This window comes from Pelophylax lessonae (genome assembly GCF_965119305.1).
Source record: "Pelophylax lessonae genome assembly, chromosome: 9".
In the NCBI taxonomy this organism is placed as follows: Eukaryota; Metazoa; Chordata; class Amphibia; order Anura; family Ranidae; genus Pelophylax; species Pelophylax lessonae.
Genome location: NC_138776.1, coordinates 228,457,399 through 228,472,827, shown reverse-complemented (window position 1 = coordinate 228,472,827; position 15,429 = coordinate 228,457,399). Strand labels below are relative to the sequence as shown.

Below are 15,429 nucleotides of genomic sequence, written 5' to 3'. Positions count from 1 at the left end.
GGTCTCGCCCATGCCTCCAAGGTCACCAACGTGTTGGCTCGGGTATTGGCATTACTGTGACAGTGGGAGATTGCAGTACTGGGGTACCTGGACGATCTCCTCTTAAGGGCATACTCACATTCAGTCCAGTTGGGAGAATTGTCAATCACTGTAAGGACTCTGCAAGAGTTCGGTTGGAACATCAATTTCGAAAAAATCTGCTCTGGTCCCATCTTTAAAGCTGGATTATCTAGGTCTGACTCTGGACTCAGCTTCGGAGGCGATTCGCCTGCTGTTCTCCAGCAACCTGTCCTCTCTGCGGACTTGCATGTGAGCCTTCGGTCTGATGGTGTTGACCTTCGAGGCGGTTCCGTTTGCTCAGTTCCACATGAGACCCTTACAAAGGGAAATTCTTATCAAGTGGAACAAAGAACCAAAATCCTTGGACACTATGATTCGGTTGAGTCACAGCACAAGGAGTGCTCTTCTGTGATGGCTTCGCTCGTTGGCCCTACGCCAGGGCAAATCCTTTCTTCCATTTTATTGGGACGAATGCCAGCCTGTCTGGCTGGAGAGGAGTGCTTGGGAAGCCTGTGTGTCGGGGGGTCCTGCACCGTGGAGGAGTCCAGACTGACGATCAATATTCTGGAACTCAGAGCGATAAAGCTTTGCTTGAGTGACTGGATGAATCGTCTGCTGGGTTGTCCAGTTCAGCTTCAACTGGACAATGCCACGGCTGTGGCTTACGTCAATCATCAAGGGGGCACCAAGAGTGTCCTGGCAGCCCGGGGGGTGGCCGAGATCCTGAAATGGGCAGAAAATTTTTTTCCAGACCTTTCCGCCGTACATATCCCAGGAGTGGATTACCCGAGTGGTCAGGTGTTGGATCAGGGGGAATCGTCCCTGCAACCAGAAGTGTTTCACCTGCTATGTGTCAGGTGGGGGACACCCGACGTTGACCTGTTAGCCTCTCGACTCAACAAGAAGTTACAGAGGTTTGTAGCCAGGTCTCGGGATCCTCTGGATAACTCCAGACACTGGTGGCTCCTTGGGGTCACTATTAGCTGATTTATGCGTTCCCCCTGCTGAAGCTCCTGCCGAGGATTCTGCACAGAATACAGGTGGAAGGGATTCTGGTCATTCTGGTGGCCCCAGACTGGCCTCCCTGGTCTTGGTACACGATCTGGTAAGGTTGGACATCGATGCTCCTTGGAGACTTCCTCTCAGGGAAGATCTGCTGTCTCAAGGGCCGATCTTCCATCCTGTTTACAGTCGCTGGCTTTAATGGCGTGGCTGTTAAAAGCCAGGTGTTGAAGGACAGGGGTCCTTCTGACTCAGTGATTCCTACATTGTTGAAGGCTGGAAAATCTACCTCTAGGAAGATCTATCTTCGTACGTGGAAATCGTACATCTCATGGTGTGAATCGCTGAAGGTGCATCCTCTCTTTTTTTCGGTGGCTAGGATTTTGGCCTTTCTCTAAAGAGGGGTTGAACAGCGGTTGGCCTTGGGTACTGTCTGTACTTCAAAAACCTCCCTTTGAGAACATTAGGGAGATTCTTCTGCTTACACTGTTACAGAAGCTAGCCTTTTTGGTGGCTATTACCTATGCTTGCAGAGTATCTGAATTGGCCGCGCTATCCTGCCGTTCACCTTATCTGGTGGTCCACAGAGATAAAGTGGTACTTTGACCTAATCAGATGTTTCTTCCTAAGGGATTGTCTACATCTGCTTTGAACATATCCAGATGGATCAGGCAGACAGTGGTATAGGCTTATTAACTGAAGGGTCAGGTTCCATCTTTCCCTGTGAAGGCGCATTCTACTAGGGTGCTTGAGTGCTTTATGGGCTTTTCGCCATCAGGCGTCAGTTAGTTTGCAAGGTGGCAACTTGGTCGTCTGTGCAAACGTTCACAAAATTGTATAAAGTAGATGTGTTGGCATCCTCGGATACTTATTTTGGCCACAAGGTTTTGCAGGCTGCTGTTTGAAAGAGACTTTAGTCTCTTTGAGGATGTTTGTTCCAGGTGATCTCCAGTTGTTCCTGGTTGAGCTCCATGTTCACTGGTTGGCAAAAGGTTTAGCCTTTTTTGGGAATTGTGTTCTTTTTCTGTGTTGTTTTCCCACCTCCTCATGCAAATACTGCTTTGGAACATCCTAATGGTCAAGAATTATATGGAGCTGCATCTGTCAATGAATGATAGAGAAAACTGGATTTTTGAATTACTGTAAAATCCTTTTCTCTGAAGTTCATTGACAGACGCAGCACCCAACATTCTATCTTAAGTGGGTTGGGGTTTTTCTATATAGAAATCATTTTGAAATATCAGTTCCAAGGACAACCAAACACAACCACATCCTAGATCATATATTTGAAAAGGAGAAAAGGAAAGAGGACAGGAAACCAAACCTGTAACCCCAGCAAAGGTATTTCCGCACTCTTATCCTGAAAAATAGGACTTTGCAGGTTGTGAGGTTGTCATAGGTAGAGAGAGCACATACTGTTAAAAATACGTCTTTATTAAATATCAAAGGGATAAAACGATGCTATATCAAAGATCAATGTTGTTCTACAAGCATACAATGGTAACACAATTGTCTGCTGGCATTCATTGTAGATACAGTATTCAATGTGGATACATTGTCATTCGGTCCAACGCTTTTCGCAGAGCCTTTGCTCATTTGAATGCTTCCTCAGGGACCATATGTGACATTCAAAGACATGCTTAAAGAAACAAGAAAAAACATAATACAGAAAAATATATATGAGGGTAAAAGAAATTAGGTGCGCGAACCTTAATAAGAAATAGGTAGTGAAAGCAGCACTGCAACAAAATTAAATATGAAAAGGTTGTAACATATGGAACATAAATTACAAAAGTGCGCTAATAAAAATTAGGAGAACAAAAATTTTCATAAATGGTGTCTGCTGAGCATCCAGCTAACATAAAAGTCTTTATATCCAAAAAATGTGGTGAGACTGTACAAAAGTCTTTTGTATCCAAGGAATATAGTGAGGTTAGGGAGTGGTGGGAGGTGGGTGTAGCCTCTTCCCAAACGGTGATCCAAGGTAAGTGCTCTTAAATACACGTGATACACCCAGTGATAGGAGGGGACTCTTACCAAATTGTGAAGAGATGCAAGCATATACTGTGTTGATCCGGGAATCCAAAATGGTCAGTCAGCCCACGTCTGATCGTGATTACAGCATCCCCTCTCCTGGTTCACAGAGTCGCTGGGTGCGGTAAGGACTACTCCACGATCCTGCATGGGATCTTCACCATAGCCCATCCAGACTGTCACCACTAGACTGTCACCACTGTCATCCTGTGTGTTGAACTGCCATGGTCTTTTTGGCGTTATCCCCCTGATTGGAAGCCTATAGATCCCCTCAATCTGGAAGCGGTTGGTTGATCCATTCCACCTGAGAATTATACCATTAAGCTGACCATTTTGGATTCCCGGATCAACACAGTATATGCTTGAATCTCTTCACAATTTGGTAAGAGTCCCCTCCTATCACTGGGTGTATCACGTGTATTTAAGAGCACTTACCTTGGATCACCGTTTGGGAAGAGGCTACACCCACCTCCCACCACTCCCTAACCTCACTATATTCCTTGGATACAAAAGACTTTTGTACAGTCTCACCACATTTATTGGATATAAAGACTTTTATGCTAGCTGGATGCTCAGCAGACACCATTTATGAACATTTTTGTTCTCCTAATTTTTATTAGCGTACTTTTGTAATTTATGTTCCATATGTTACAACCTTTTCAGAAAAAAAAATATATATATATCCATGTGCTATAACAGTATTTACATTTTTTAGATAGTTCAAACTGTATTCGCATAGTGTGATGTGCTCACCCATTAGATCAATTGCTGCAAATGTCAGAGGCCTCAACCATTGGACGATGCGCAGTAAATTACATGGGTTGGGGTTTTTCCTCTAAACACTGCTTGCAATGAAACTGAAGCCTATTGCAGAATGTGTGGGTGTATGCCTGCAGGGACAGCCCCAAAGGGGTGGTACAGATTTTTCCTGCCTAGTGTTCTACTCCTGTAGGGGGCAGCATAACCCAATGGTCAAGAAATATATTGCGTTGCGTCTTTTAATGAACTTCAGAGAAAAGGATTTTACGGAAAGTCAAAAATCCAGTTTTATCATCCTCTGATCTGACCTTTTACCACACGTATACAATCATATAATAGTTTAAAATATTTTAAACAGCACCTATTGAGTGGTAATTTTTGTCCACGTATGGTGCTTTACTGGTGCCAAGCATTTTACAATCCAAGGACAGTATTCTTTTGTTTAACCGGATTTAGATGTGTGATATTATTTTTGGCTACATTTAATCAGTAGATTCTAATCTGACATGATGACCTGGCAATCAGAAGATATGTAAAATGTCTAGTTCTATCCAGTCACATGATAATTTATACAATACATTTTTTAAAGCTATTTTTACCTTGCTGTTATCATTTTGATGGGAATGAACATAACAATGTATTTTTTTAACTGTGTCTTGTGATATCTTGTTGCAGGGGGGAGTACTGAGTATTAAGATCGGCTGGATGTGTGACCTGGACAAGTCCTGGGACCTTTGTGTTCCTCAGTACAGTTTTACCAGACTGGATAGCGTATCAGAAAAAAACAATGTGTCACAAGGCTACAATTTCAGGTATCTCTCAATTAAAAAAAAAGTAAAAATTATTAGCGAAAGCCCAAAGACAAATTTAAAGTGCAGCCAAAATTAAATAAACAGAAAAATCAGCACAAGAAAAATTTACTTACAGTCAGTAGGATGTATCCCTTGTCCTGATGTCTCTTCTTCTTCTAGTTGAAATCCTCCTCTGTCCTTGCCCTCAGCCCGCCCAGCCCAGCCACCAGCCGCCATAATGTTCTGGTGTAGTGGAGGTTCTCATCAAGAGTGCCCGACTAGGTCTGCCCTTTTTGCCCAGCTGCTCCATTCATAAAAGTTGTAATACAGCCTCTATGAATGAAACAGGATCTAAGAATGGAAGACAGGCAGAATCTTCTGGGGGAGGGGGGTGTGGTGTGGTGGCATGGATAACGGAGGATTTCAGCTGAAAGAAGAGGCATCAGGACAAGGGACTGACTACTGACTGTAAGTTATGTGCCTTGTGCTGATTTTTCTGTTTTATATTTTAGTAGCACTTAGTCTTATTAACATGAATGATTTAAAGAGAAAATATGGTATTGCATAATTTTCTTTCTTTATTATGTTCATTCCAAAATAAATTTTTATTTTTTAGCCAGGTATATATTAAATATTTAATAGGAAATTTATTAGAACACCTCACCTCCACCCTATCAAATATAAAGCATTAACCAATTTTGTTGCAATTAATATTAAAACATATTCTTACCAGGTGCCCAGTGTTCTGGTAAGTGGCTTTTATGTGATTTATGTGTCAGAGGTGATTGAAATCAGGCATTATTTCTATTCATGTAAAATTATTCACTTGGGAAATAAGGATTTTTTTATGATACAATTGATTCATAGCAGAAAACATCCAACATGTTTCTGGGGCCAAACACGCTCACACTTCATCAGGGCTTAGGAGTTTTGACTGTGTTTAAACATATTCAGATAAGCAGATACCAAATAGATGTGCACTGTGATTTACTACTTGAAACAGTTTAAAGAAGACTAGTTAGGCCAGTGTTAGTGAATGCAGCAAAGACCAGGGTGATGACATTTTCAGTGACCCTTAGAAAATCTGAATCCAGCACCCCATTCATTCCTGTTTTACCACCCTGTCTCTAGTCAGTCTGGGCTGGAGTTTCTCACTCTGGCTAGGATATATGAATTGGGGCAGGAGCTGATGGGTAGTGGTGCATGGTAAGAGATAGCCATGACAAACTCCTGTTTATGGTGGTAAGATAGCCATTTGCCACGTGTTTTCCTCCCTATGGCCCCGGCTTGGACCTGTGAATTATACGTTAGGTTGAGGGCCTGTGAGAGCAGTGATCCTGGAGCTCAGTATCAGAATACTTGCAGCCAACCCCTCCATGCAGGAATATGTGTTTTCATATGGAAAGGAACTGTTATGCAGGACATTTTATTAATAATGTAATAAGGGAAGACGGGGGGGATTCTGTATAGATAAACTAGATATCCAATTGGATGCCACGGCACTATCCCCCAAAAATTGAGCTAAAGGATAGAAACTCCCCCTCCCTTTCCCCAATAGGAGAACAAGGGCAGGAGAAAAAAAGGGGGATTTTTGGGGCCTTACATAAATACACAAATATAAAAGTCAAAATAATTTATTGGTGCATCAAATATTAAAATCATCAAAAGACATAACAATAATGTATTTCTCTATACAAATAGTGTATCCAACTTAGCAAGATCAGGTACATGCGATGTGGGTATTTCAGGATCAACGTGTTTCGCTCTGTTTGAGGGGTTCTTCAGGATCCAAATATGTAGAATTAACACCACTAAAGATACAAAGATATAGTTAACAAATCAGTATAATGTTGCCAAAAAGAAAAAAGCACACACACACACATATATATATATATATATATATATATATATATATATATATATATATAATCATAGTCGAATACATACATACATGAATTGCTAGCATGAGGGAAAAAGAGGGAAAAAAAAAAGGGGAGGGGGGGGGGGTGGGAGGGATAAAAATAGGGATAGTGAAGGGAAACCCTTCAATAGTCATGGATTATGGCCAGAAAAAATTAGTAGTAGCCTGGAAAGTAAAGATGGAGTCCCCACCACGAACCAGTGCCTGGTGTAAGATCCACCAAAAATATTTATTAAAAACAAAAGAGCAAAATCTTGAAGGGCTTGTAGAAAGGCTTTATCTAAAATAAAAATGACGTGAAAAAAGATGAGATAAAAAAAGATGAAACTCCCAAAGTCCTCTCTTAACCACCAACCAATAATGTGTAAATCCAATATAGTAAATGGTGCCAGACCCCCAGTTTATAAGTCCTGATGCATTCTGAATCAACTTCTCCTATATACCGAGCAGTAATCACAAATCCACCCAAAGAGAGGTACACAACCCTCAAAAACCCTAGCCCTAAAATACCCAGAAGGATAATGCAGTTAGGTTGCCCCCTGTTACTCCTCCGGTAGCATAGTGGGAAGAGAGAGAGTAAACAGCCCAACATACAACAAAGCCTGCACAAGTATATCTACCTCTTAGTGAAAGTCAACCTAGTTCAGCTAAGCAGTCCGCGCCAGTCCTCCACAACCGCCAATCCCGCAATCTGCGCCAGCCGTTCACAGCCTCACCAGCCTGATCCATCGGCTGTGGGCGGAACAGGCGCACTATTTGAACCCCTCCTAACTAACTACGTGTTAGCCTGACACCGCTTGGTGTCTCTCGCTCCCCAACGCTGCACTCCAACAGCCGATGAAACGGCCTGGAAGTGCAGCAATTTCACTGGAAATGAGGTATATAGCTCTCTCCCGAAATCTAGTTGGGCTAGTGTCTACACATATGAAAATGCAAAATATCCAGCCACATAGTTATATAAACATGACAATAAACAACAAGCACAAAATATTTCATCCATATAGGTCGCTATGCCAGAGAAGGTATTGGTATCAAGTCCCAGAGAGACAGTCAGAAACGTCCATGGGTGACCAGCAACACGACCCCCAAAAAATAAAAAAAATAAAAATAAAGGGGGAAAATCAAGTAAATATTTAAACCCTCTTGAGCTCTACATGCTTGCACTGACAGAGAAATCAATTATACAATTATCACTAAATCAATCAAAATATACTTTTACAGATCAGTAAAATATATATATTTTATTACGATAGATACAAAAAACAAAAAACAAAAGGGAAAGGAGTCCTCCTAATTCCCGAATCTCAGTCAGACTACTCAAAAATAGCTCTCCAAAAAAGGTGCAACACTCATTTTATCATTGAGCCCTGGTTTTGAACATGCCTTTAAATTGTGAATCCACCTACATTCTCTTTGTAAGATAGCACGGTCAAATTGTCCACCCCGCGGATGTGGGTGGATGCATTCCAGCGCAAAGAATTGTAGGCCATTAATTTCGTAATTATGAGACTGTGCAAAATGGCGGGCCACCGGGTTCTCCAAATCACCCCCCCCAGCACATTTCACATGATCCCTTATCCATTCCCAAAAGCGACATTTGGTTTTCCCTATATAGAAGGCCTGACAAGGGCATTTCATGATGTGAACTATGCCAATAGTTTGACATGATACAAAATGTTGTGGACTAAATGGTTTCCCCATTGGTAATGTTTGAGATGATTTATTAGCAATAAAAGGACAATATTCACAGTTGCCACAGGGGAAGGTGCCTTAGGGAAGTTTATTACACGGATCCCTTTTTGCCCTCTAAGAAAGTGACTAGAAGTCACCAAGTCCTTGAAAGATTTGTTGCGTTTATATGGAAAGGTAGTTTTGGGATCTACTAATTCTTTGAGTATATCATCTTCCGCCAGAATGTGCCAGTATTTATTGAGGATACCCTGAATCTGTGCTCCCTGGGCATTCAATTTTGTGATTAGTCTTGTTTTGTTAATGGATGGATCCCTTTCTCCCTGAAATAACAGGAGGTCTTGGGGGCTATCTTTAGCCTTTTTGTATCTTAATGGGGATCCCAGCTTAAAAAAAAAGCTGTTCATTCGAAGGGATTGCATGAGGACTCGAGGGCATACAATGCGATTAGAGGAGAAGCGTTTTAACCACAGGCAACGTGGGGGGTTCTTTACTGTTAGGGCTACAAGATTGTGGAATTCTCTACCACAAGAGGTGGTTTCTGCGGGTAGTATGGTGGCTTTCAAAAGACTCTTAGACTTACATCTCAAGGATCAGAACATTCAGGGGTATGTGAGATGAGTACAGCCACACACACCTACACAGGTTGAACTGGATGGACTATTGTCTTTATTCAACCTCACCTACTATGTAACTATGTAACTATGTAACTATGTATGCGCGTTTGACAGTTTTTTGACTATAGCCTCTCGATTGAAACCTCTCAGTTTTTTTGCTTCTTATTTAAAATCCTGAAATTCCGTGCAGTTACAACAAATTCTATATTATTCTCCCAGTGGGATACCTTCAATAACATTTTTTGGCTGCCCACTTGCTGCATGCAACAAAGCATTAGTGGCAGTGGACTTTCGATAAAGTGTGGTAGCCAAACAATTGGGTCCTTTAAAGATATAAAGGTCAAGAAAGGAAATTTGTTGCAAATCAAATGTCGACGTGAAATGTAAGTTGAATGCTTTGTCATTTAATTTTTCATATAAGTTCCCATAAGACATCTAAAGGGCCAGACCAAAGGACAAAAATGTAATCTATATATCTCCGCCATACGTCAATATGGTGGAGCTATTGCATCATTGTTTCAGATACAAAAAGCCATCTCTCCCACCCCCCCCCAGGCACAGGTTAGCATACGATGGGGCACACTTAGTCTTCATCACCACATTCTGTACCTGGAGGTAGTGGGAGCCATTGAATACAAACATTTTATGTGTTAGCCTCTTTCTGCTAACACATAACATTTTTGTTTGCAATGGCTCCCACTACCTCCAGGCACCTGGGGGGATGGGAGAGATGGCTTTTTGCATCTGAAACAATGACGCCATATCTCCGTCATATTGCCATATGGTGGAGATATATAGATGACATTTTTGTCCTTTGGTCTGGCCCTTTAGATGTCTTACAGGAATTAATGCAGAAATTGAATAAAAATGCATTCAACTTACAAATGCATTCAACTTACATTTCACGTCGACATTTGATTTGCAACAAATTTCCTTTCTGGACCTTTATATCTTTAAAGGACCCAATAATTGTTTGGCTACCACACTTTATCGAAATCCATCTGCCACTAATGCTTTGTTGCATGCAGCAAGTGGGCACCCAAAACATGTTATTGAAGGTATCCCACTGAGACAATATTATAGAATTTGTCGTAACTGCACGGAATTTAAGGATCTTAAACAAGAAGCACAAAAACTGAGAGAAAGGTTTCCAATGAGAGGTTTTAGTCAAAAAACTGTCAAACACGCATACAAAAAGGCTAAAGATAGCCCCCAAGACCTCCTGTTGTTTCAGAGAGAAAGGGATACATCCATTAACAACACAAGACTAATCACAAAAATCAACGCCCAGGGAGCACAGATTTGGGGCATCCTCAAACACTGGCACATTCTGAGATGATATACTTATAGAATTAGTAGATCCCAAACCTACCATCACATATAAACAAAACAAATCTATCAAGGACTTGGTGACTTCTAGTCACTTTCTTAGAGGGGGGAAAAGGGATATGTGTAATAAACTTCCCTTAGGCACCTTCCCCTGTGGCAACTGTGAATATTGTCCTTTTATTGCTAATAAATCATCTCAAACATTACCAATGGGGAAACCATTTAGTCCACAATATTTTGTATCATGTCAGACTATTGGCATAGTTTACATCATGAAATGCCCTTGTCTGGCCTTCTATATAGGGAAAACCAAATGTCGCTTTTCGGAACGGATAAGGGATCGTGTGAAATGTGTTGGGGGGGGAGGGGGTGATTTGAAGAACCCGGTGGCCCACCATTTTGCTCAGTCTCATGATTACAAAATTCTTTACGCTGGAACGCATCCACCCACATCCGCAGGGTGGACAATTTGACCGTGCTATCTTACAAAGAGAATGTAGGTGGATTCAAAATTTAAAGGCATGTTCAAAACCAGGACTCAATGATAAAATGAGTTTTGCACCATTTTTGGGGAGCTAATTTTGCGTAGGCTGACTGATATTTGGGAATTAGGACGACTCCTTTCATAGTTACATACATAGTTACATAGTTTGTGAGGTTGAACAAAGACATCAGTCCATCCAGTTCAACCTATGATGTGTGTGTGTGTTAGTACATTGTATACCCCTGTATGTTGTGGTCTTTAAGGTGCCCATCTAATAGTTTTTTTAAACTATCGATGCTCCCTGCTGATACGACTGCTTGTGGAAGCGTATTCCACATTCGTACTGCTCTGACAGTGACGAACCCCTTACGAATTTTAAGGTTAAACCGCTTTTCCTCTAGTTTTAGTGAGTGGCCACGTGTCTTATCATATTCCCTTTCTCTAAAAAGTTTGTTCCTTATGCTAGGGTCCTCACCAGTACAGTCTTTGTACATTGATATCATATCCCCCCTCAAGCGTCTCTTCTCTAGAGAGAATAAGTTCAATGCTTGTAGTCTTTCCTCATAGCCGATGCCCTCCATTCCCCTAATTATTTTTGTTGCCCATCTCTGGACTCTCTCCACTTCCAGCACATCCTTCCTGAGGACCCGTACCCAGAATTGGACAGCATACTCCAGATGTGGCCAGACCAGAGTCTTGTAGAGAGGAAGAATAATCTCTTTATTTCTGGAGTGAATCCCCTTTTTTATACATGCCAGTATTCTGTTGGCTTTGCTTGCAGCGGCTTGGCGTTGCATACCACTGCCAAGTCTGTTGTCCACCAGTACCCCCAGGTCCTTTTCCATCTTAGATTCACCCAGAGGTTTCCTCCCTAGTGAGTAGCTTGCTTTCGTGTTTCTGACGCCCAAGTGCATTACTTTACATTTTTCAACATTAAACCTCATCTGCCATGTAGTTGCCCACCCCATTATTTTGTTCAGGTCCGCTTGTTAGATTTCCACTAGGGATGATCGAACTTTTGAAAAGTTCGGTTCGACCAGAACACCCGAACTTCACGAAAGTTCGGTTCGGATTTCAGAACCCCATTGAAATCAATGGGACCCGAACTTCTGTAATCAAAAAACACCATTTTTAAGCCCTAAAACCCAATAAATGCCCCTAAAAAGTGCCTAGGGTTCTGGGTCATGCCCCAGGGACTATTAATCACACAAAAAAAAGTTCTTAAAAATTGTCGTTTTTGATAGATAGCCAATTATTGAAAAAAAAAAAAAAAAAAAAAAGAGATTTCTTTGGATTTAGTGTCTGGGGGGTCTAAAAGTTGTACCTGTGAAGTTTCAGCTCTGTAGCATGTCCAGAACCAGAATTACAGCATACCAAACCTTCAAAAATGACTTTTTTGCTTAACCGCACCTTTCTTTTGCTCCTAATCAACGGCTCAGCCAATGTGTATGATGGGGACATAATGCAGTGCACTGGGAACAAGATTAGAGGTTTTTTTGGAAAAAGGTGCTGTCTCTTTAAATGTGCATATAATTAACGGGTGTATTTCCACAATGGGGCTTTTATTACCAAATGTTTCAAGAAGTCCAAAGATGTATGTAATTGCACTTTATTTCATGTAAAATGGTGTTTGGTGCACTTTAACTTGAAATCTCACAAGAAACAGACATATATGCACGGATACATTGAGGGTTAGGGGTAGGGGCCACAATGTAGTGCAGAGTGAACAAGATTAGAGATGTTTTGGATGAATACTGTTGTCTCTTGACTTTGAATAGAAGTAAAGGATGCTTAAAAATTGGGCATTTGGTGGTGCGGACGATGCCTTGACACCATATCCCTATGAAAGTGCTGGTAATGAAAGCACTAATTGCCTTTGTAAGGAAAAAAATTACAATGATATGCATCTGTGTGACAGGTGCGCAAAAATTGTTGTTTGGGTGTTGGCGGAGCCATACCACTGTAAGCCCAAAGAGCTGGTGTTGAAGAAGGCGTAAAAATTATGAAGGTGTGCACCTGTGGAACAGGTGCGCAAACATGGTAGTTTTGGTGTTGGCGGAGCCTCCCCACCATAACCCCAAAGAGCTGGCTTTGAAGGAGGCCCAAAAATTGTAAAGGTGTGCACCTGTGGAACAGGTTCGCAAACATGGTAGTTTTTGTTTAGCATAGCCTCCCCACCTTAACCCCAAAGAGCTGGTGTTGAAGGAGGCCCAAAAATTGTAAAGGTGTGCACCTGTGGAACAGGTTCGCAAACATGGTAGTTTTTGTTTAGCATAGCCTCCCCACCTTAACCCCAAAGAGCTGGTGTTGAAGGAGGCCCAAAAATTGTAAAGGTGTGCACCTGTGGAACAGGTTCGCAAACATGGTAGTTTTTGTTTAGCATAGCCTCCCCACCTTAACCCCAAAGAGCTGGTGTTGAAGGAGGCCCAAAAATTGTAAAGGTGTGCACCTGTGGAACAGGTTCGCAAACATGGTAGTTTTTGTTTAGCATAGCCTCCCCACCTTAACCCCAAAGAGCTGGTGTTGAAGGAGGCCCAAAAATTGTAAAGGTGTGCACCTGTGGAACAGGTTCGCAAACATGGTAGTTTTTGTTTAGCATAGCCTCCCCACCTTAACCCCAAAGAGCTGGTGTTGAAGGAGGCCCAAAAATTGTAAAGGTGTGCACCTGTGGAACAGGTTCGCAAACATGGTAGTTTTTGTTTAGCATAGCCTCCCCACCTTAACCCCAAAGAGCTGGTGTTGAAGGAGGCCCAAAAATTGTAAAGGTGTGCACCTGTGGAACAGGTTCGCAAACATGGTAGTTTTTGTTTAGCATAGCCTCCCCACCTTAACCCCAAAGAGCTGGTGTTGAAGGAGGCCCAAAAATTGTAAAGGTGTGCACCTGTGGAACAGGTTCGCAAACATGGTAGTTTTTGTTTAGCATAGCCTCCCCACCTTAACCCCAAAGAGCTGGTGTTGAAGGAGGCCCAAAAATTGTAAAGGTGTGCACCTGTGGAACAGGTGCGCAAACATTGTCGTTTTTGTTTTAGCATAGCCTCCCCACCTTAACCCCAAAGAGCTGGTGTTGAAGGAGGCCCAAAAATTGTAAAGGTGTGCACCTGTGGAACAGGTGCGCAAACATTGTCGTTTTTGTTTTAGCATAGCCTCCCCACCTTAACCCCAAAGAGCTGGTGTTGAAGGAGGCCCAAAAATTGTAAAGGTGTGCACCTGTGGAACAGGTTCGCAAACATGGTAGTTTTTGTTTAGCATAGCCTCCCCACCTTAACCCCAAAGAGCTGGTGTTGAAGGAGGCCCAAAAATTGTAAAGGTGTGCACCTGTGGAACAGGTGCGCAAACATTGTCGTTTTTGTTTAGCATAGCCTCCCCACCTTAACCCCAAAGAGCTGGTGTTGAAGGAGGCCCAAAAATTGTAAAGGTGTGCACCTGTGGAACAGGTGCGCAAACATTGTCGTTTTTGTTTTAGCATAGCCTCCCCACCTTAACCCCAAAGAGCTGGCGTTGAAGGAGGCCCAAAAATTGTAAAGGTGTGCACCTGTGGAACAGGTGCGCAAACATTGTCGTTTTTGTTTTAGCATAGCCTCCCCACCTTAACCCCAAAGAGCTGGTGTTGAAGGAGGCCCAAAAATTGTAAAGGTGTGCACCTGTGGAACAGGTGCGCAAACATTGTCGTTTTTGTTTTAGCATAGCCTCCCCACCTTAACCCCAAAGAGCTGGTGTTGAAGGAGGCCCAAAAATTGTAAAGGTGTGCACCTGTGGAACAGGTGCGCAAACATTGTCGTTTTTGTTTTAGCATAGCCTCCCCACCTTAACCCCAAAGAGCTGGTGTTGAAGGAGGCCCAAAAATTGTAAAGGTGTGCACCTGTGGAACAGGTGCGCAAACATTGTCGTTTTTGTTTTAGCATAGCCTCCCCACCTTAACCCCAAAGAGCTGGTGTTGAAGGAGGCCCAAAAATTGTAAAGGTGTGCACCTGTGGAACAGGTGCGCAAACATTGTCGTTTTTGTCATAACCAAAATGAGGTTCTGTGAACGTAAAGAGAATGAGAGGAGGGTTTGAGGGTGGCACCATGGTCCAGGCTTAAACTGAGGCTCAACTGCCACATCACAACGATAGCCTAGTCTACAAGGTCTGCATCAGGTGCATCAAAGCTTGATATCCACGACTGATTCATCTTAATGAATGTCAAACGGTCGACTGAGTCGGTGGAGAGTCTAGTTCGATGGTCTGTGACGAATCCTCCTGCTGCGCTGAATGCCCGTTCCGATAGGACACTGGAAGCAGGGCAGGCCAACAACTCCATGGCATACTGGGCCAGTTCTGGCCAGTGGTCTAATCTTAAGACCCAGTATGCCAGTGGATCGGATTCGTCACATGAAAAGCCCTCTGTGTCACTTTGTGCCCTCACGTAATCGTCCACCATGTGATGCAGACGCTGTCGATGCGATGTGGCAGCTGAGAGGCCTGGGCGGTGAGGACTAAAAAAAGACCGAAAGGCATCCGTCAACCGCACGCCTTCTCCAACGCTCCTCTCGTGACCACCAGTAGAATCCATGGTAGGTTGTCCCCGCCCCTGCACCCTACGGGAGTCGGGGAACATGTTCACCAGATTCCTCTTGAGACTGTCCTCAAGGGATTTGATCCTGTGGACTCTATGGGTGGATGGGAAAAGCTCCGAGACTTTACACTTGTACCGGGGGTCAAGTAGGGTGGCCAACCAATAGTGGTTAGTCTCTTTAATGGCCTT

General features: G+C 42.8%; 1 protein-coding gene across 1 annotated transcript in view; it reads left to right on the top strand.

The window, feature by feature from the left end:
* The window catches only part of P2RX3 (purinergic receptor P2X 3), a gene marked incomplete at both ends in the record, with an annotated part of 285,859 nt that overhangs the window by 177,682 nt on the left and 92,748 nt on the right, over positions 1 to 15,429 (top strand). Inside the window, one exon of the mRNA XM_082268304.1 lies at positions 4,531 to 4,667. Coding sequence (XP_082124430.1) covers positions 4,531 to 4,667 — 137 coding nt within the window. The remainder of the gene's footprint in view (positions 1 to 4,530; positions 4,668 to 15,429) is intronic.